Source organism: Canis lupus, chromosome 8, assembly GCF_048164855.1.
Source record: "Canis lupus baileyi chromosome 8, mCanLup2.hap1, whole genome shotgun sequence".
In the NCBI taxonomy this organism is placed as follows: domain Eukaryota; kingdom Metazoa; phylum Chordata; class Mammalia; order Carnivora; family Canidae; genus Canis; species Canis lupus.
The window spans coordinates 8,390,643-8,411,336 of NC_132845.1; the positions used below are offsets into that span (position 1 = coordinate 8,390,643).

At 34.6% G+C, this 20,694-nt stretch overlaps 1 protein-coding gene and 1 non-coding gene across 8 annotated transcripts in view; both read right to left on the reverse strand.

Moving 5' to 3' along the window:
- The window catches only part of ZZZ3 (zinc finger ZZ-type containing 3), a 101,526-nt gene that overhangs the window by 52,326 nt on the left and 28,506 nt on the right, over positions 1–20,694 (reverse strand). For 3 of the 7 annotated variants that reach the window (XM_072834122.1, XM_072834123.1, XM_072834120.1), the window contains exons 2-4: positions 12,977–13,111; positions 11,232–11,386; positions 5,093–6,648 (exon numbers count right to left, since the gene is read on the reverse strand). The exons of 2 other annotated variants lie outside the window; for them this stretch is intronic. In XM_072834122.1, coding sequence (XP_072690223.1) covers positions 5,093–6,597 — 1,505 coding nt within the window. In that variant the 5' untranslated portion in view covers positions 6,598–6,648; positions 11,232–11,386; positions 12,977–13,111. Of the gene's footprint in view, positions 1–5,092; positions 6,649–11,231; positions 11,387–12,834; positions 12,900–12,976; positions 13,112–20,694 lie in introns of all 7 variants that reach the window. 2 more of the 7 variants (XM_072834121.1, XM_072834126.1) reach the window with 2 other exon arrangements.
- Positions 19,843–20,006, reverse strand: LOC140639223 (U1 spliceosomal RNA). The gene has a single exon (XR_012036015.1). It is a non-coding gene; the product is annotated as a U1 spliceosomal RNA (small nuclear RNA).

Genomic DNA, 20,694 nt, shown 5'->3' on the forward strand with positions numbered 1-20,694 from the left:
GATAGCATTAGTGACAATAAAATGAAAGTCAACAAAACTGAAGAAAATTCTAAGAAGTCACAGAACTTCTAAAAGAATATAGAAAAGAAGCTAAATTATAAGAACATAAAAAAGCTGAGAAGCCCAAATCATTTAGCATAAGCAAAAGCAGAGATACTCTGGTGGTGATGGCAGAAAAATTTCACTACATAACCTCTGTTTGCAAAAACGACTCTAAATGCAGAAGAAAAAGTTAAATTATACTTGGGTATAAATATACTGGGATTACAATAGAGAACTACTTTTCGAAACTATTCACATCACTTGAAATAAAAGATGGGGACATTCAAAGGAAAAAAACAAGAGTTCACTGTGCACTGATTATTTTGATTAGTCAATGGCACACTCCTCTTACAACCAAAAACTTCATACTAAGGACAGTTATTTCCCTCCTCTCATTAAAATTTGTGCCAAACTACTAGGGCCAATCTGGCTGTTATATTCCATGGTCTTTTCCAATTAGTTGAGAAAGTACACCATGCATGAGTTTTCCCTAATAACCTCTGACTTTAATTCAATTCATTGTAAACATCCCCCAAAGTATTTTTTGCAAATTATCCAAATTATCTATTTAAAGCCAAGCTGTAGCCATAGTTTTATATCCTCCATTCGTACAGGGCAATTATTCTTCACAGACACACTAATAGAATGTTCTTTAAAAACGATGAACATGAAAGCATTTCATTCAATAAACAGGTTACTACTTACCTATAATGCGGATTCTCTGACAGATAAAACCAGATAATCATAATTAAAATTACAGAGCTTAAACTCGGACTAAAGAATTTTGAAAACTGAGTAACTAGTATCTGCTCCTTATGAGTTTTAAACCTAGAAACCTGAAAATCCATGGAATAAGTCTTTATTGGATGAGATAACCAGGAGTAATTCAGACTAGGAGTTAGAATATGGGAGTTCTAATCCTATATCTACCAGTAGTTCATCATACTTTCAATAAATAACATTAAAACATTAATTATGAGTTAGGAAATGAGGACTGTGTAACACCACCTATGCTACTTCTGAATTATAGGGAGTGTCAAATGAGAAACTAGAGGAAATCACTTTGCACCTTATGAAGCACAGTACAAATGTAACATTATTTTATCTAGGGCAGGATGACTCCTCTATTACTTTCTAAGCAAAATCCATCTCTAGTCTTGGAGTCTTCTGGTCCCTTGAAAGAAACTTAAACAATGAAAGTAGTCTCATGGGAAGTGAATCTACAAGACCTGATGAGGATTTTCTCTATGTAGCCTCTGAAACTGATGAAGATATCAAATGATTCACATAAGCATAGTGTAAAAGAATGTATCATAAATTATTTAAAGTACATTATTTTCAGAGAACCAAGTTTAAAAATACACTTCCTATAAATATCCTTTAATATGGCTTAAAAACTTCTTACCTAGAGACTACATGAGCAATACTCTTTGATAAGCAACCAGCTTACTCTTATACTTCATTATCTAGAAACTTGATAATTTGGTATAAACATTAATGATCTTATCAATGAGTTAACCCATCAGAAGAACTCAAGAATCCACAAAGTCTTAATCGGACTTTTCATCCTCTGCTTGTTCATGAAGTTATAAGATCTTTAAATGAAGTTATCCAAGTCCCTTCAAATAATTTACTTAAGTAGTCATACAATGAGAATTCAGAGAAGATTGACCAAATCACATTTTCTTTTTGAGTATCTATTTTCCAGTCATTGCCCTGTGAATTGGGAAAAAAGCTCCGAATATTAAAACTCAGGATCAGGGACTCCTGGGTAAGTCAGCAGTTGAGCATCTGCCTTGGGCTCAGGGTGTGATGGCGGAGTCCTGGGATCGAGTCCCACATTGAGCTCCCTGCATAGAGCCTGCTTCTCCCTCTGCCTATGTCTCTGACTCTCCGTGTCTCTCATGAATAAATAAATAAAATCTTTTAAAAATAAATAAATAAATAAAAACCCAGGACCTAAAAACTTCCATACCTGCTCTCCCTAGAGCCAGAACTTCAAATCTAGAGATCTGATTCGATGCTTCCCATTCAAAATCCACAAAAGGTCAATTCCCAAAGAGAAAGGCAAATGTTAAGTACGTGATCTCAGTCTGGCTATTTAGGCCAAAAAGGGAGTCATTAGGTATCATCTACCACTTTAACAGAATCTTTCATCTTAAAGACCAGAGTTTTGAAATAAAATATACTTCTTCTGATTCCCCACTCACTACTCTTTGAGAAATCACATCTAGTGAAATAATCCACACCTGGAATCTTGCCAGAAAAAAAAAATCTTCAGTCTCCCCTGTGCCTAGGAGAGTTCTCCATTTGGAAAAATACATACATAAAAGCACACTGTGGGTTTATGTGAATAAGAGGGATGGCATTTAGAGAGGAAACAGGGTTAAGTATCCCGAATGCTCACAAATTCATTTCTCTGGCCTATGGTCTAATTACCATGAAACAGATCTAAGGCTAGGTTTCTATAGCATAGTATCTTTTCAAACATTTACAAGTCATTAGATGACCCTATATGTAACACCCCTGCAAACAAGACAGATAAATTATCGGCTAAATGGTAGGATATACAGCTGCTAATTAAATAATGTTAGTTTAGAAAAGAGCTGCAACTGGAATAAAGAAGAGCTATGTTCTCCTGGCCCTGGACAAAGAACAATGCCATACTCAGTGTTTTCTATCAGTAACGTATTTTTTAATCTGGCCATCAGGATGTACTCTACTCATTCCCTACTGGTAAAGATATTCATGCGTAATCTGGGTAATGCCCAATTCCCAGTTTCACAATTATCTGGAGAAATTTACTAGCATGAAGTGAATAAGAAAGAAAAAAATATACTTGATGGGGTACATGTGTACATCTGTGTGTACAGGAGAATAACATTCCAACTACCCATTTATCTTTTTTTTTCTTTACCCCAAGTGCATTTTCAAACAGCCAGAAAATAACTTGAGACTTCAAAGACAAGTATCAGGATGCTATTTTTTGCAATGACAATTTGGGTAAAAAAAGCCAACATTATATCCAACCATCTCTTGGCTCTAAACAAAAAGCAAAGGAATAAGAACTTTAAAGAGATTACATCTAACTTGATCAAGCATCTTCTCTCAATTTTCTTTAAATTATCTCTAACGAAGATACTCTCACTCCCCATTTCCCTCCTCCCAATATGCTTCCTTTGGGGGATAAAAAGTTAAAAGTGGAAGTGTCAAAAAGTATTACCTTCAAAGCAAGAAGGAGAGATTTCTTTTGCCCAAAGTCACCAAATGAGACATTAATTTGAAAATACTATCCTATAAAAAGCAACTACTATCCAAATTCCAAAGGACTTTGTATATCCTGAGGAACCTAATAGCTCTCATTTTCAAAGGCTTAGGGATATAAAACATCACTCTTTACTTTAGACAATTGTTTTATAGGTTTATCATCCTTGAGAATTATCACCAAGAGCTCTAACAAAAAAGTAACATAATGAATAGAAAAATATTTTCCATCAACATACCAGCTAAGCCTTAAGAGAGAATCTCTTTGCCAAAGAAACAATAAAAAGGAAGAGAAATAATGAGTATCATATTATAAAAATGCACACTTCTTGAGTTCTTGGCTTTTCTATTACATAATACTCTGCTTCCTATGCCTGCAGATAAACAACTGTTTTTAAAAACTGATGCATAATACTAATGATAAGAACTCTATCTGAAATTGAAAAAAGCTTCACTTACTCACTTCTTGAGTTTTCTACCTCAAATTGGACTTCAAATATTTCAAACACACAAAAATGCTAACCATTCTACAAAATAAATAAAATGCTCAGATAAAAGGACTTCTACTAAACTAAACATTAAAATACTACTTATAAAAAAAAAAAGGAAAATTTTCAGAAAAGAAACATACGCTAAAAGGCCTCCATATTATCATATACAAATGTGAACTATCTGTAATATATGGCAAAAAATGATTACGGTCCACAAGTATTTAATACTTTGATCTGATACATACCACAATCTGGCAATTGTCACCATAAGAACATCACAAAGTTTCCTCAAATCAGTGTTTTTACACAGCCTATAAAATCTGTGCTAGTAATTCAAAAGCTTACTTTGTAGGAGTAAAGGTGATTAACTTATATATGTCCTTTACTGTTGTTGATCATGGTATTTATAAGCACTGTTCACCGTTCATTAACATTCCTTTCAGGATTATTCAGAGTTAACTCCAATTCATTTGTGTTACTACTCAGAATACTTTAAAGCAAATCTAAGCAAAATTGTGATAAACTTGGACACTCAATTCTTTATTTTAGAAAGTGCCTTCATTACAAAGGTTAAAAAAATGATCGTATTTTAAGATAGTCTCTCTTATAATTTAGAATCAGGAGAAAGTTGTCTCAAATGCTTTATGTAAACTATACAACAGACTAATTTTCTAATTAATGCTAATTATAATATACAATTACCCATCACAATATTAGCAGTAATATCTACCTCTGCAAATCACAAGTCAAAGATAATGCATAAAGTACATTTTTTTAAATCAAAAGTTTTCATTGGAAATTAGATAGAAGTAACTAAGATAAAAGTAGATTTATAGCCTGCAGGATTTACCTTATCTGTAAGTCTAAGCACTCATTAATTGTTCTATACTGTCTGGAAGGCATAGATACTTCAAGATAAAGCTCCACAACTATAAATCAGAATGTATTATGATAACTAAAGATGTTTCCATTTTACAAATTAACTGAAATGGTATAAAACATTAGTAAACAAAAATATCAACCATGTTTCCACATGTCTTTCCTAATTGAGATGTGTGAAATATCAAAACTAGAAAACCATACTGCCATTGAGAAGAGTAATAGTTGAATTTTAAAGTCTTTCTTTTTTTGGAGTTTAAGAGTTGAGATAACCATTACATCAAACCTAAAATTTCAGCTAAAGCATTAATTTTAGCTATAATAAAAATGCTATGAACAGACATTTATGAATAGATACTGAAAACGTGGGGAATAATAAACAAAGCAGAATTCATGGTTACCATATTTACACATACTCTTTGTTGTGTTTCAGTGCCACATGATCTGATTCAAAGTAATAAACATCAGGATCATCATCTTCTTCTTCTGTATTGTGCGGATTGGCACTCTCTTTGGCAGATGGCAAATGTCCAATATTAAGTCTTGCCTCTGAGGGTGGCTTACTTAGTCCTTCACTCCCATAATTTTCAGAGTCACAAAATATTCCTTTTTCATTCTGAGAAATCTCATCAGGATTTGTGGGAGATTCACTTATGTTATCACTAACAGTTGCATTTGTTTCATTGGGACTAAGATTATTCTCCTCAAATTGTCCATTTTCTCTGCAAGGAGAACTGCTTTTAGTGGGACTACCTCTGGTGGGGGCCGCCCTTCGTGGTGACGTTCTCAGAGTATATCGATGTTCTTGAGGTTCTGATAAAGACATCATTTGAGCTGAAACACAGTCTAGAACAGATGATGATTCTGGTTCTCCAGAGACTGGCATACTCTCAAGACTTGTGTCCAGGGCGTTATTGGTGTTTTCATTACACTGCTCTTTTGAGGCACTGCTATCTCCCACCACATCTACTTCCTCCTCAGAATCCCTTAAGGATGACTGAATTTCAGAAAAGGGGCCTGTAGCTGGCTCAGTAGTCAGCTGATTAACATGTTCCACAGGCAGGCAGGCAGTTACTACTTTGTGGTCCTCCAACTTGACCTGCACTTCTGAATTGGTGCAAGGCACGTTATGGTCTATATAACTGTCCTCCTTCCTACTATCAAGGAACATTGAAGTGTGGGTATCCGAATCCCCATTTTCAGCTACTGACTTTTCCTGCAACACATATGAACCAGTGCTATTTTGTTTAGTGTTCCCATCAGGCTGACAGTCATCACAGTTTATAACAGCTGAATCACTGTCATCAACACCATTGACAGCCAAATAGCCTGTGATTTCTTCAACTACTGCAGAATTAAGTGGCCCTTCCTCACTGACATTCACCTTTTTAATTTCCCTTTTCTCACAATCATCCAGTATAAGACATCGACAAGCTCGTTTAGTCCCTTGAAAATCTGCATCATTGTCCACTACTGTATTCCTCTGTTCTACTGACTCCTTGTCTGATTTTATAGGTGAATCTTCTTCTGAACTGTTTGGTGCTTCAGATCTAAGGCAACGCTTAATTCTTTTTAAAACTGGTGAAACAGGTTCTGTTTGCCTTCTCTCACAATTTTCTACAGCCTGCCTTTCTATGTTATCTTTTTCTGAAGAAGAAAGTCCTCTTTTCCTAGGGCTTACCCATGATTCTCGAGTATTTTGCTGTTTTAAATCAGTAGTTCTTCCATTATTATTTCCTTTCTGAATCTGCACAGGCTCTGGTCTCTTCTTTGGTGATCTTGATCGTACTTGAGAATGAGAAGAGATTTCTTCAGGGTGAGCAATGCTACGATTCCTTAAAGTTCTACCACAAAAAGATTCATCCAAGCCGTTTAACCCCACTGTTGATCTTGTAACACGAGTAGATCGGGAAGCAGCCATACTATGGCAAGTCCCTACAATACGGTCATCATGATCCACTCATTGGGAAACCTTCAAAAATGTAAACAAAATAATGAGAAAAGGTAATAGTTAATACACCTAAAACAAAAGCATAAAGCTATTAACTTTAAAATCCAAGTATAGCCTATATTAATAAAGTGATATAATTTATTTTATTAACAGTTCCAAAAATGATACCAGTAATAGCTAACAATTACATGGCACTTAATATGTTCCAGGAATTGTCCTATATGCTTTACGTACATTAACTCACTTAAGTCACAACAATTAAGAAAGGTGCTATTATCATCCATACTTTACAAATGAAAAGGGTGAGTATGTGTATCATTTAAGTAATCTGTCCAAAGCCACACACTTAAGTGGCAGGGCAGGGCTCTAGAGACCATGCCTTTAACTCGCCTTGCTGTGTATCTGCCATTCAGATCACAGGCACAAAAGGCCCAGAAAAGATTTCCCTGAAAGACAGGATTTCATCTTGGTTATTAAAATAATACCCTTGAATTTATATAGCAGCTATCAGAAAACTATCCCAATCATTTCTTATGTTTTCTCAAAACATTCCTGGGAGGTAAAGTGGTAGGCTCTGCTCTTCTTAATTCACTTTTAATAAAATGAGTTTTAGATCAAATCCTTCGATAACAAACTATGTGACATCCGAAATATTTCAGTTGCGGTAGGATTTTTCTAATCAAGCAGATGAACAGATTTCACAACCTTGGCTTACAATAGCTAAAAGCAAAACAGAGAGCAAAGCCAAATCTCCCTAGTCTCTAGAAGTAGAGCTATAAATTATAGCAAGTGAAAGCAAGTATGCTGAAGAGGACAGAAGAAAAAGGAAAAGCAGTCCCCAAAGCAAATATTACATCTAAGAAATCAGGATCACATAAATAACCCCATCCTCTCCTTTGAACTCCTGTATATATGTATAAGCCACAGTTTTAATGCATTTTGGGAGATGAGCTGGTTTTCTGATGTAGATGTTTGGTGTTTCTAAGACAGAAATGCAAGGGAAATTGAAAAACGCCCTGACTGATCCATCTGGATAAACTGTGAGTGGTTATTTTTTTCCAAAGGTTCTCTCATAAAGCAGAATAAAGGAGCTATTAACATTTCAAGCATCCATTCTTCTGCTCCTCTTCTGTTTAGCTTTCGCAAGATAATTTTCCATTTCACTGCTTAACTTCCAAATGGGGTATAGGATGGATAGAGAAAGAGGCCAATGACTGTAGTAGGTAGTTTCATAGCACCCTCCCACCCCCCTCTTTGGTCATGCTTCCCATAGTCTCCTTCTCCTACCTTTCAAATGCCATTCTAACCCTCCCCCTGCAAATCAACTATCATCTCTCCTTTGCCTCAACCAAAAGTGTCTAACAATAGAAAGGCTATGAAGAACTACAGAAGCAATAGCAATATGTTACCACATACAAGAAAAAAAAAACTAAAGGGAATTGTCTTCCTGTTTCTGCTTGTTGACAAATGAATTTAAGTTTCCTAAAACATATATAAGTTGATTTGGTTTTATTTCAGAGTGAGGCATACTTTTTCAATTTTTAATTAACAATTTTTGAAGATCTTAAAAGACTGACAAAACAAGCCCTGGGATCAGAGTATGATAATTTGTTCTATAGAATTCTATAGCCATCTCATGAACAAGAACTATAGGACACCAATCAGAACTTAGAAATACATTTCACACAGTAAACTTTTACTATTTTGGGTTCATTAGAGGGACATGACATGCAATTCTCTTTTGCTTAAATCTTGTCATGAAGATTACAGTCTATTTTAAATCACAGATAATACTGAATGTCCCATAAATATCCACTTTTAATTACCAAAAATTTCAGTTAAATTTCAAATGATGTTTCAACAAAGCACAAACTAAATAATATGAAAGCCAATTTATTTATTTCAAATACCCAGATCTGGAGCTCTCAAATTTGAAGGTTACTGACAACTATTAATTACCTATGTAAATACACAAGGGAAATGTAATTTAATTTTTATTAAGAATCTCTTAATCTTTACTTTTTAAAATGTGATGCCAATTAAGGGCATATAAACCTCAAACGACTCCAGTAACAGACATTCCTAGCTCTTCTTTTCTTTCCATATCAATCTAAATGAAAGCAAAAATCTCTGCCTTGTCATTATTAATAAAATAAACCTATTCTTAATATTACTCAGAGTTACTTATAAGGAACATATATATATTACATAGTACTAAGATTATATATGTATATATCATATATACTTATAAAACACCATCTATAATAAGGGCCTATTTCTTCACTATACCAGTGATCAAAACAGATTACTATGAAAGATTAAATCTCTTTTTTTCTTCTGATTCCTAAAAAGCATTTTTATCCCATTCATCAACCACAATAAAGTCCGTTTTAGTTACAGTTCTCAAATCCCTATGCTATTGCACCGCATTTAAAGTGAACCTGTTTTATACAAGGACGCTTCTGATACCTCAAACTCTCGCAACTGTGTCCTGAGAACCAGCATCATGGCATCTCTTGGAAGCCTGCTGGAAATGCGGAATTATCAGGCCCTGCCCCAGACCTACCAATTAATCCGATTCCCAGGTGATTTTCATCAGGTTCAAACTAAATTAGACCCATTTATCATATATTCTTTAATTCCTTATTTGACTCTAGTAATAAAAATGTATAAATAAAGCCATGATTACTTTGGCTAAAGAAATACCATATAGAGGACCCAATCTCTTGCCTGACATTAACATATTGCATGTACCTAAGGTAATAAATTATTAAAAATTCTGAAAATTAAATGAAATTTGAACACTCTTCACGCTGATTTTTTTTCTTCTGTTCTAACCTTTTTCTTCATCTTCTCTATTTTAAATAGTAAAGGCACATACTTTCTGTAGTTATCTAATAAACTGAACACAAACTTCAATTACCAAAAGGGACTAAAACTGTCCTGATTATCTCAACCAAGTCTCAACATTGTTTTGCCATGTTTAGCAAAGCATTATAGACTAAAGTAGATTTCCTCATTTTAGCTGCATAATACAATGACTAAAGAAATTCAGTGAAGAGCACAAAATTATATTCCTGCCAAAAATTAAACTACTAAGGGAACAGAAAGGAACTTATTTACAAACTACCTCAGAAAATACTCTTGTTAGTTAACTAAATAGGAGGCATATGATGAAAACCTTAGCCAGCACCCAACTAGAACTAGAAATGCAATCATTCTAGTTTCAAAATTAAGGGAAACTGTTAACATATTCATATGGCAAAATGCAGTCTAGAAACTAGAATGAAGTTTTTCCTATATGTTATCTACCAACTAATGAATATGGCACTTCCTAGAACAGAAGAGAATATGATCGATCACTAGAATTAAATAGATTCCCTTTCTTCCTCACCCTCATAAGCTTCATCCTATTGGAGAGTACATTAAGGACCGTCAACCAAATTTCAGCCTTTCTATTCATATTAAACCCCACATACCACCTGTAAGTCTAACATCTCACCCATTTATTTGCTGTTGAACTACCCTCCCCCAAATCTGAATCTACTTTTACCTCAAATCTAACTCTAGGATTCTGAAACACTATCAGCTGTATTTCAGATCATAAATATCCAGCCTTTGTGATCACATCTGTAGAACTACATCAATATAAACTAAAAAAGAATAATAAGCATTAAACTAAAAATGGTCCATCTAATGAATAACTACTCTTAGCTATCACCTCAAAAATCAGAAAGATTTTTCAAAGATAATGCCTATAACTTTTTGCTCCACTATAATTACCAAAGGAGTATGGTTTATTTTGGGAATTGAGAGACTGGCAATCCTCCATTAACATCAACATTCTAGTTGATATTTATTATCATAATATTTAGTTTTATTAATTGAACAATTTTTAGGAAACTGGTCATGATACCATATCAAACCAAAGTAAAAGGCAAAAAAAAGAGCAAGAGCAACTGAAAGTGTTACCAATATGTTTCTTCTGTCTAGAACATAAACATGAGTTGCTTAGTAATGGTTCAGACTATCCTTGTCACACAATCCTTTTAAGACAAATTTCCTCAGTTGAGCAATTACCACTATAAGGTTAAAAGTAGGAGAGTGAAACATGGGGACCCACTTATGCAATTCTTAATATTTGTGTTTTGACGCTAAATTCTAATACATACTGCCTTAAAGGGATCTCTTCTTTCTTCCCCATTAAGAGAAACAGATATATGATAGATTAACATAGATACAAAGACAGAAAGCTGAATGAATACATACTTAAAAAAAAAAAACAAAACTGAGGAGAAACAAAAGTCGAGGAATTTCATAATGCCCCCTTCAATCAAAAATACCTAAAATGTCAAAGATAGGTATAATGCTCTAGAGATTCCAACATACTTAATCATTAATCATTTCATTTATACCCCTGTTGGGAAGAGTGGGAAAATATATCATTGCTAACCCATTCCCTATTGCTCCATACTCATATGAATTGCCAGGCAGACTGCACAATATACCATGCAGAATAAAGAATATAAATACAAGTTACCCCCCACCCACAAAAAAATATCAAACTACAGTTGTCTTCACTACTGCAAAACTAAATAACTTACCTGTACAACCAAAGATCTATCATTGTGGAAATATTATCTCTTTTCCTTATATCCTGAAGGAGTTGGAGCTATGATCTAGAATAGAGCTTAAGCATCAGGGTTTCAGACTCTCAGCTTCAGCCACGGAGAATACTAGAACCTCCCAAAATTCCTTTCTTTAAAATAAAATAATAAAAAAAAATTAAAGAAACAAATTAACTTATGCTAATAGACTTACCCCTTCTATAAGAGGAAACAGCAGATAACAGAATATCTATTCATAGTAACATCTTTGATATTTCTTAGCAACTCTGTAGCCTCAGAGATACCAAGAAACTGGAAACAGATTTTTAAAAACCAACAAAAACAAAGCAAAAAGAGCTTGAAATATACTGAATCCTCATAACAACTCATTATTAGTTTGCATCCAAATGTCACTCCATTCTTCTCTAGAGTCTGTGGGCAATATTCTTTTGCGGTGACCCAAAGACTGCCTTTAATAAAATTTCTCATATAGAATTTATTATCTCTTACTCTTATATTCTAGAGCCCTACCCAAACTTTGGCCTTCAAGTATTCAAAACTAGGGACTGACCAACAAAAATAATTTAAGTCATGCACACCAAAGAATCAACTAAGTCTTCAAATATCTATATGATAACTTTGATGACTACTAGCATTAAGATTTTATTACAAAGAGAAATTTCTATTATTTTTGGTGTATGGATTTTCAACTAGGACAAAAGGAATAAGGATTTTTAGCTTTAAGACTCAGTTGGCCAGGTATTTTAATTAATCTAATTATACTCCCATTTCTTGGACAGTCTGGTTAATTAAGAGTTTTATTTTATAACAATGCATTATGATATCCTTTTCAGAGAATCTGGCTAAATGGTTATTATGACTGCCCATTTGGAAACAAGGAGGAACACCAGAAAAAGACGAGTGATGTGTTTATATGATGCATATTGTCACTTTACTATAAAAATGAAAGAAGGTATTTTAAAAGTGACACTATTGTCACAGTGAAGGATTACAATTTTAAAAATGATACAGTTAACAAACCTTGTAAACTAGAGTTACTGCCTAGTAAAAGTAAACAGATTACAGTTTTAGTCAGCTAGGAGATCAGTACTAATATCTAGTATCTACAGATGCAACCTCTCCCAAATATGGCCTGTAAACTCTTGAAAACCACAAGGTAGGAAAATTGTCTAAATAAAATCATTTAATACATTAAGAAATATTCTAAATTAACATGAGGAGTGTGTACAGTGAAAACATGATCCTATAAAAAGTAACCCTTAACTTGAAAATGCACTCCTCTTACAACAAAAACTCCAACAAGTGCCAACTCCTCTATACCCAACCTTGAAAGCCTTTCATGGCAAAACATTACATTCCACAGTGTGTGGTGGGAGTGGCAAACATCAGAGGCAGAGGATCTACAGTTTAAGATATGTCTCTGAGTATACATGGACATTCCATTCTAGCACTTAATTCCAGTTCCAGTCCACCTTCTACCCATTGTGGATTGGGTTTACTATAGGAACCTCACTCATTATGATAGTTACAAGGCAAGTCTATCTGCAACTGTCATTTTCACAGAAGAACTGATACTTACAGCTGAGTTCTACCAGTATTAAGAAAGACAGGATCACCCAGATGTTTCTTAAAAAGCCTGATACACTGAAAAAGAAACTTTAGTCAATTACTTCTACTAACTAAAGCCCGCTTGGCCTTAATTAAGATTACATTTTTCTTACCTTTTTAAAAGTGTTTTTCGCCTAGTATTTGATTCCCAAGCGTCTGTATTTATCTGTCATCACTGTTAATGTCCATGTTACATTGAGACTTCAGGTATTAATTATTTATATGGATGTACTAGCACAACTTGATATCTGTGAAGGGAAACCACAATATAGTCACTATAGATGTGTTACTGTTTACAGACTTGTGGACAAAAGTGCTATTTCTAAACACTTTGATAACACACTGTATTTTTTTTTCACACTGTATTTTCTAAACTGTACAAATAATTCCTTATATTAGGCTGCAAAATAAGTGCAATCTTCAATAGACTAAGATAATTTGCTAACACTCTTACAAATGCTTCTCAGAGTATCCACATATTTTAATGTTTCATTCTAAATTAAGATTCTTACAAATTTGACAGCTCCTTAGATACGTTTTCTGACTACCAATGTAGATATAACTCATTTTCCAGAAGCCTATAATTACTCATGCATTAATAGAAAAGTATTTTGTGTGTGTTTTACAATACTAGGGAATAAATCTATAATGGTTAAAAATGCAGTAAAACAGATCACAACTTTCTCCTTAAATGTGACTTTAAAATATGCCAGGTCTTTTAAAGTAATAATTTTGTCTTGTTTAGATTATCCCTCTAGAATAATTTGTGAATATTATTTTGGAAGTAAATAGAAAATAAATGTGATGTAATAAATCAAGAGATAGTTATCCAAATGTTCCCTAAAAGTAAGGTGAAAAAGGGATCCCTGGGTGGCGCAGCGGTTTGGCGCCTGCCTTTGGCCCAGGGCGCGATCCTGGAGACCCGGGATCGAATCCCATGTCGGGCTACCGGTGCATGGAGCCTGCTTCTCCCTCTGCCTATGTCTCTGCCTCTCTCTCTCTCTGTGTGACTATCATAAATAAAAAAAATTAATAAAAAAAAAAAAAAAAAAAAAAAGTAAGGTGAAAAAACATGATGTGGTTATAAATTACAACTCTGAGAAACATCAATGTGCTTAATATCATGACAAAAAAGCACATGATCTAAAACTTTTAAGTAATTTCAACCAACTTACTAGAAAACCATGAGCTACAAAAAACCTCATTCATCTGTATCACAGAAAGCTACGAATGGCATTTTAAAATGATTTATCACTGCATGCCATTCCAAATTCCTACATAATAAAAAGAAAAGGCAAAAATCTACACAGAAAATGCAGATAGCCAGTTCGCCTGGGTGGCTCAGCTGGTTAGGTGTCCAACTCTTGATTTTGGATCGGGTCATGACCTTAGAGTCATGAGATCAAGTCCCAAACTGGGACTCAAGCTGGGCATGGAGCCTGCTTGGGATTCTTCTTCTCCTCTCCCCCTATTTGCACTGTCTCTTGAAAGAAATGAAGGAAGGAAAGAAGGAAGAAGGAAGGTAAGAAGGAAGGTAAAAAGAATATTGATTGCCTTACACCTGTTTGTGTATAAAATTTGATACTGGGGTTGTCAACCTGCCAGATCTAACTAGTGAAAAGTTTTATTATTAATAGAGTAGAAACTAATATAATGTTATGTCAATTATGTTTCAATTAAAAAAAAGAGTAAATAGTGTTTAAGAAACACTGATCTCTACCATCAAGCACTTAAGTCTATTCATTGGTTTTACAAATGTTAAACAATGCCATAAAACTTAACACTAAGCATTAGTGATAATACAAACACCTTAAGTATTTCTAAATTTAGAAGTTGCTATAAATTCTCTTGTAACAAGCAAATTAAAGTAGCCAAAATTCTTATATTCTCTAAATTTCATTCTGTTCCTTCACTATACATTTCAAATGGAGCAGATAGACTGATTTGTGACAGCTACAGTAATTTTTTTATTTAACTATAGTAACCTCTAGAAATTTAAAAAACTTAGCTATTTTGTCTTTTAAAAGCATACAAAAAAGGAAAACAAACCATTTAAATCCTATTCCTAAGGCCTCTGTATTTATTTCTTGCTATAAAGCTTTGCTTGTTTTCACATACTAATAAAATCAACGGACTATTCAAGAATTCCAAAGGCAAATCCAAAACCAATCTTGACTGAAAAGAATTACTTTTCCTACTATTTGCAGCTAACACTGGTGCTACTGTGCTAAACAGATTACAGGATCTAAGATTCATGGCACATATGAAATCACTTCAAAAGACTACAGAAAATCCCACTAGAAAATATTACCATTTCTACTGATAAAACAAAGTTATAAGCTACAAGCTACATAACTTATTAAAGTAAAACTGAAGTCTAAACTAAATACAACCTAAATTATAAGACACTAAATCTTTTCAGTTTTATAGAACCTTGGAAAAATTCAAAACAAAAATTATACTATAGATTCATTAGTACCCACTTCAGTTGTGTAAATGAAAATACTGAATTGTGCACTATACCATGTTTTTAAATTATTTTAAAAGAAAAAGACAAGGACACTCAACGGCAGCTGTAAAAAGTATTAAGATAATGCAGAGACAAACACCTTTGCTAGACACTAAGACTTATTACACTCACTTGCTATTGAGAGCTAAACTGAATATTTGGTGCAAAAGTATAACCAAAGAAGAGCACAGTTTCCTGGCGCCCTAAGTTGTTTGGAACCACAGTTTCAGTGTCTTATGATGCTTTCATAAGATTTTAGAGATAAGCCTATCTCACAGTCAACAGAAAGGTAGCAGAAGTATTAGGTTTGATAGAAGAAATATTCTCTACTATCAAAAATAACTAACCACTGTCTGACCCTGGGTAAGCCACTTTGCTCTTTTATGCTTCATTTCCCCAGGGTTACTCTGAAGAGTTCAGAAGAGATTATGTCTGCAAAGTACTTTAGCTTATTGGTTTTCAAACACTAGTATGCCTTCAAACACTAGTGTTCAGGAATTCCTGAACTCAACCACCCCAGAAATTCAGATTCAGTAGTTCTGGATATGCATGCATAAATCTACAACTTTCATTAGGTACTTCAGGTCATTCCAATGTAGGGGCTGCCCAAATATATGGATCATACTTTGAAAAAAGTTAAAGCTGTTTCTTCTGAAGCTTAAGGGTTCATAAGCATTACCCTAAGTACCTGTTTAAAATGCAAACTTCTAGGAATGCTTGATTAGCTCAATCAGTGGAGCAAGTGACTCTCAATCTTGGAGTGGTGGGTTCAAGCCCCCACACTGGGTGTAGAGACTACTTAAAAATAAAATATTGAAGGGCATTGGGTAACTTTGGCGGTTAAGCATCCAGCTCTCAATTTACAGCTCAGGTCATAATCTCAAGGCTGTGGAGGTGAGCCCTATGTCAAGTTCTGTACTCAGCAGGGAGTCTAGAGATTTTCTCTCTCCTTTCTCTCCCTCCCCACTGCACACACACATGTGCTCTCTCTCTCTAAAACAAATAAATGTCTGATTTAAAAAATAAAATCTTAAAAAAAAATAAAATGCAAATTTCTAAGCCTCATCCTTAGAAATTCAGATTCAATGAACTTGGAGCAGGACACAGAATCTTCATTTTATCAAATACCACAAGTGATTAGATGCAAATAGCTCTTTATCCATCCTTTTAGAAACCCTGCACTAGATTCTTTCTCCTACATATTTCCCATATTGTACCCCACCTCTGCAATCAACAACCAAAACCAACCTTAGGTTTTCATCATTCACTTAAACTAACTCATTTGTCTTGTAATCAGTGTTTCTACTTTAAGTCTTTTCCCTTATAAGTGTATATTCTACAGAGCGATCTAAAATACACACCCATGTCCCTCTCCTACCTAAAATGCTTCCAAGGGACTTCCACTTTTAGTCAAGACAAAGTAACAGGAATGAGATTTTTTTTTTTAAAGATTTTATTTATTCATCCATGAGACACAGAGAGAGAGACAGGCAGAGACACAGGCAGAGGGAGAAGCAGGCTCCATGTGGGGGAGCCCGATGTGGGACTCGATTCCAGGACTCTAGGATCACGCCCTGAGCCGAAGGCAGATGCTCAACCACTGAGCCACCCAGGCGTCCCAGGAAGGAGATTTATGCTGCCACCAAACCAACTAAATCTCTGGAAAACGTTTTTGTTTTTGTTTTCCAGACACTGGAAATCAGACAATGTAATAAAGGACAATGATCAAAGAGAAGAAACAAATGAGGCAAAGCTTTTAATTGCCCAGCTTACTGATGGGAGTTTCCAGCCTACAGAGAGTGGAGGGGGATTGATCCCAGGCAAAGTTTAACAGTCTCCCTGAGTTAAAAAGTTGAACTGAGTAGTGTGGGGAGGCCTAAGTAACTAGTGTCCCCAGATCATCAGAAGATATACAAAAATCCCCCTCAAGTCTTGAGCTGAGTACTGATCAGTGTGCATGTCCAAGGCCTGGAACACCATCTATAAGGAGTAGAGAGAATGATATCCATAGTCAGGAGTATGCTGGAAAATGTATAACAACCAGGGGCCATCAGTGTTTTGTAGTTCCTGGTTTATAGGGTTACCAATGGGTATGTATATTCCTACCCACAGACAATTTCAAGCTATTAACCATCACTGAGTGCTATGTTAGAGATACATAGTACCACAGCAAACATTATATAGTATTTCTCCCATAGAGATACAATAGGTGTAAATTACCACCTGTGTACAAAAATCAGAATATATAATAATATAATAAAAGGTAATAAGATTTGAGGAATCACCTTTGCTCTTAATATAACTGATTTAATCATAAGCTTATACAATTTAATTCTATTAAGAATTAAACCAATTCAGGAGCTCCTGGCTGGCTCAGTCAGTGAAACATGTGACTCTTGATCTTGGTGTTCTGGGTTTGGCCCCAAGTTGGATGTAGAGATAGCTTTAAAAAAAATCTTAAAAAAAAAAAAAAAAAAGAATTAAACCAGCTGAAAAACTTCCTAGCATTTTAACAAATAGCTCTCACAAGCTCCAGCACACCACTGCCCATGGCTCACACTGTCCACAGTTCGCCCAAAGTCAGCAATAGGCTGTACACCTTCCAGCCAGAGTAGAAAAGCTTCTAATTCACGGGACATCAAATACAATGCTCAGAGGGGCAACACCTTAGTAGTGAGACAAAATGAGCTCTAAAAACTACTCTAATTCCACCTAGCAGACTAAAACCATGCCTTTAAAAAATAAAATAAAATTAAATTAAATTAAATTAAATAAAGCCATTTCCAAGGAACTTAATTGCATCCCAAACAAAGCTCAAGAACATTCATAATAATACAAAAAGTTCAGTACCAAACAAGGTAAAAGTGACAATGCCTGGCATCCAATCAAATATTAACAGACATGGAAAAGAGGAAAATACCACTCAGAATGAGAAAAATAAACAGAAATTGATCTATACATGATAGGTCTACTAGATAAGAACATTAAATCAGTTATTATAAATGTAGCTCATATGCTCAAAAAGGTAGATGGAAAGATTAAGCATATTAGGTAGAGATTTGAAAGACTTTTTAAATTTTTGATGTTTTAATAATAAAAACCGGTGGTTGGGATTAATAGGAGATAAAAGCCACTAACAAAAGGTCACATATTGTATGATCTCATTGATATAAAAGGTCTAGAACAAATTCATAGGGACAAAAAATTAGTGGTTGCAGAGACTGGAGAGAAGTGGGGAGGAGATGGTTGAAAATGACTGCTAATGGATATGAGGGTTTCCTTTTAAGAATGATGAAAGTATTCTGCAACTAGGTACTGGTGAAGGTTGTATGACTTTGTGAATATATTAAAAATCATTAAATTGTATACTTTAAAAGGGTGGATTCTAATCTATCTCAATTTTTATACTATATCTAAATTTTTAAAAGATAAATTATTATAAATCATTTCAGGTGAATAAAGTAAATAAGTCAGATGAAATAGACAAATTCCTTGAAAGATCGAAAATTTCCAAAGCTCACCCAAGGAGAAATGGACACATCAAACATACCTAAAGAAATTGTAGTACTGACAAGTAGACTCCAGGCCTTGAAGGCTTCCCTGGTGAATTCTGACTACACTATATATTACACATTTAAAGAAAGATCTACTCAAACTCTTTAAGAAAACCAGAAGAGCAATACTTTCTCGACTCATTCAATGAGGCCAGCATTACTCTGATACCAAAACTAGACACAGATATTGTATGAAAACAAAACTACAAACCCATATTCTTCATGAACATACATGCAAAATTGTAAACAACTTTTTTTTTTTAATTTTTTTTTTTTAATTTTTATTTATTTATGATAGTCACAGAGAGAGAGAGAGAGGCAGAGACACAGGCAGAGGGAGAAGCAGGCTCCATGCACTGGGAGCCCGACGTGGGATTCGATCCCGGGTCTCCAGGATCGCGCCCTGGGCCAAAGGCAGGCGCCAAACCGCTGCGCCACCCAGGGATCCCTGTAAACAACTTTTTAACTGATTCCAACAATATAAAGGCATATTTCATATAATTATACTTTACTTCACAAATTGAAGGTGTATAGCAACCCTGCCTCAAGCAAATCTATTGGTGCCATTTTTCCAACAGCATTTGCTCACTTTCTGTCTCTGTGTCATATTTTGGTAATTCTAATATTTCAAACTTTTTCATTATTATTCTATTTGTTATGATCTGTAATAAGTGATTATAACTTGGTGAAAGCAAGGTGATGGGCAGCTTTTAGCAATAATGCATTTTTTTTTAAAGATTTTATTTATTCATGATAGACACAGACAGAAGCAGAGACACAGGCAGAGGGAGAAGCAAGCTCCCTAAAGGGAGCCCAATGCGGAACTCGATCCCAGGATCATGACCTGAGCCGAAGGCAGACGCTCAACTGCTGAGCCACCCAGGCGTCCCAACAATTGTGCTTTTTTTTTTTTTTTTAGGGGAAAGCACAAATGCAGTCCCTCACTACCACAAATTATGCAGTCGAGTTTCCCACATCTGGGGAAATCGCAGGGGTCAGCACATCCGGAGTGCAATGGATAAGCCTCGCCCTGGGAAAACCACCTTCGTGATCATGGTATCTCCCCTGCCAGGTAAGTATCAATTGTGCATTTTTAAATTAAGATACATACATACATTGTTTTTGTAGACTTCATGCTTTTGCACATTTAATTAATTACACATTTAATTAATTAATTAATTACATTAATATATTAATGTAAATATAACTTTTATATGCACTAGGAAACAAAAAAAAACTCACTTGACTAGCTTTATTGAGATATTTGCTTTATTATAGTGTTCTGGAACCAAATCAGCAATATCGCCAAGGTATGCCTGTATAAACACCAAATGATGTTTACTCCCAAAATGTAAAAGTGATTTACATGTATGTAAGTTGGGTCAATATAATTCATTCTATATTAACAGACTGAAAAAGAAAACCATGAGATCTTCTATGCAAATACAGAAAAGACATTTGATAACAATCCATATCCCTATCTATACTGATGGATCAGTGGTTGCCAGGGTACAGTAAGGGAGGAAAAGGAGAAACAACAGGAAGAGATTACAAATTACAAAAGGGCATGAAGAAACTTTGAGTGGTGATGGCTATGTTTATTACCTTGACTGTAGTAACAGCTGTACAGTGTATACATGTATGAAAACATATCAAATTGCCTATTTTAAATTATTGTGCAGCAAATTATTCTTCAATAAAGCTATTCCAAAATAAGTCCCCAAAGTAAAACACCTTTCCAGGAACACAGGTTAAAATCTTAGTTTCT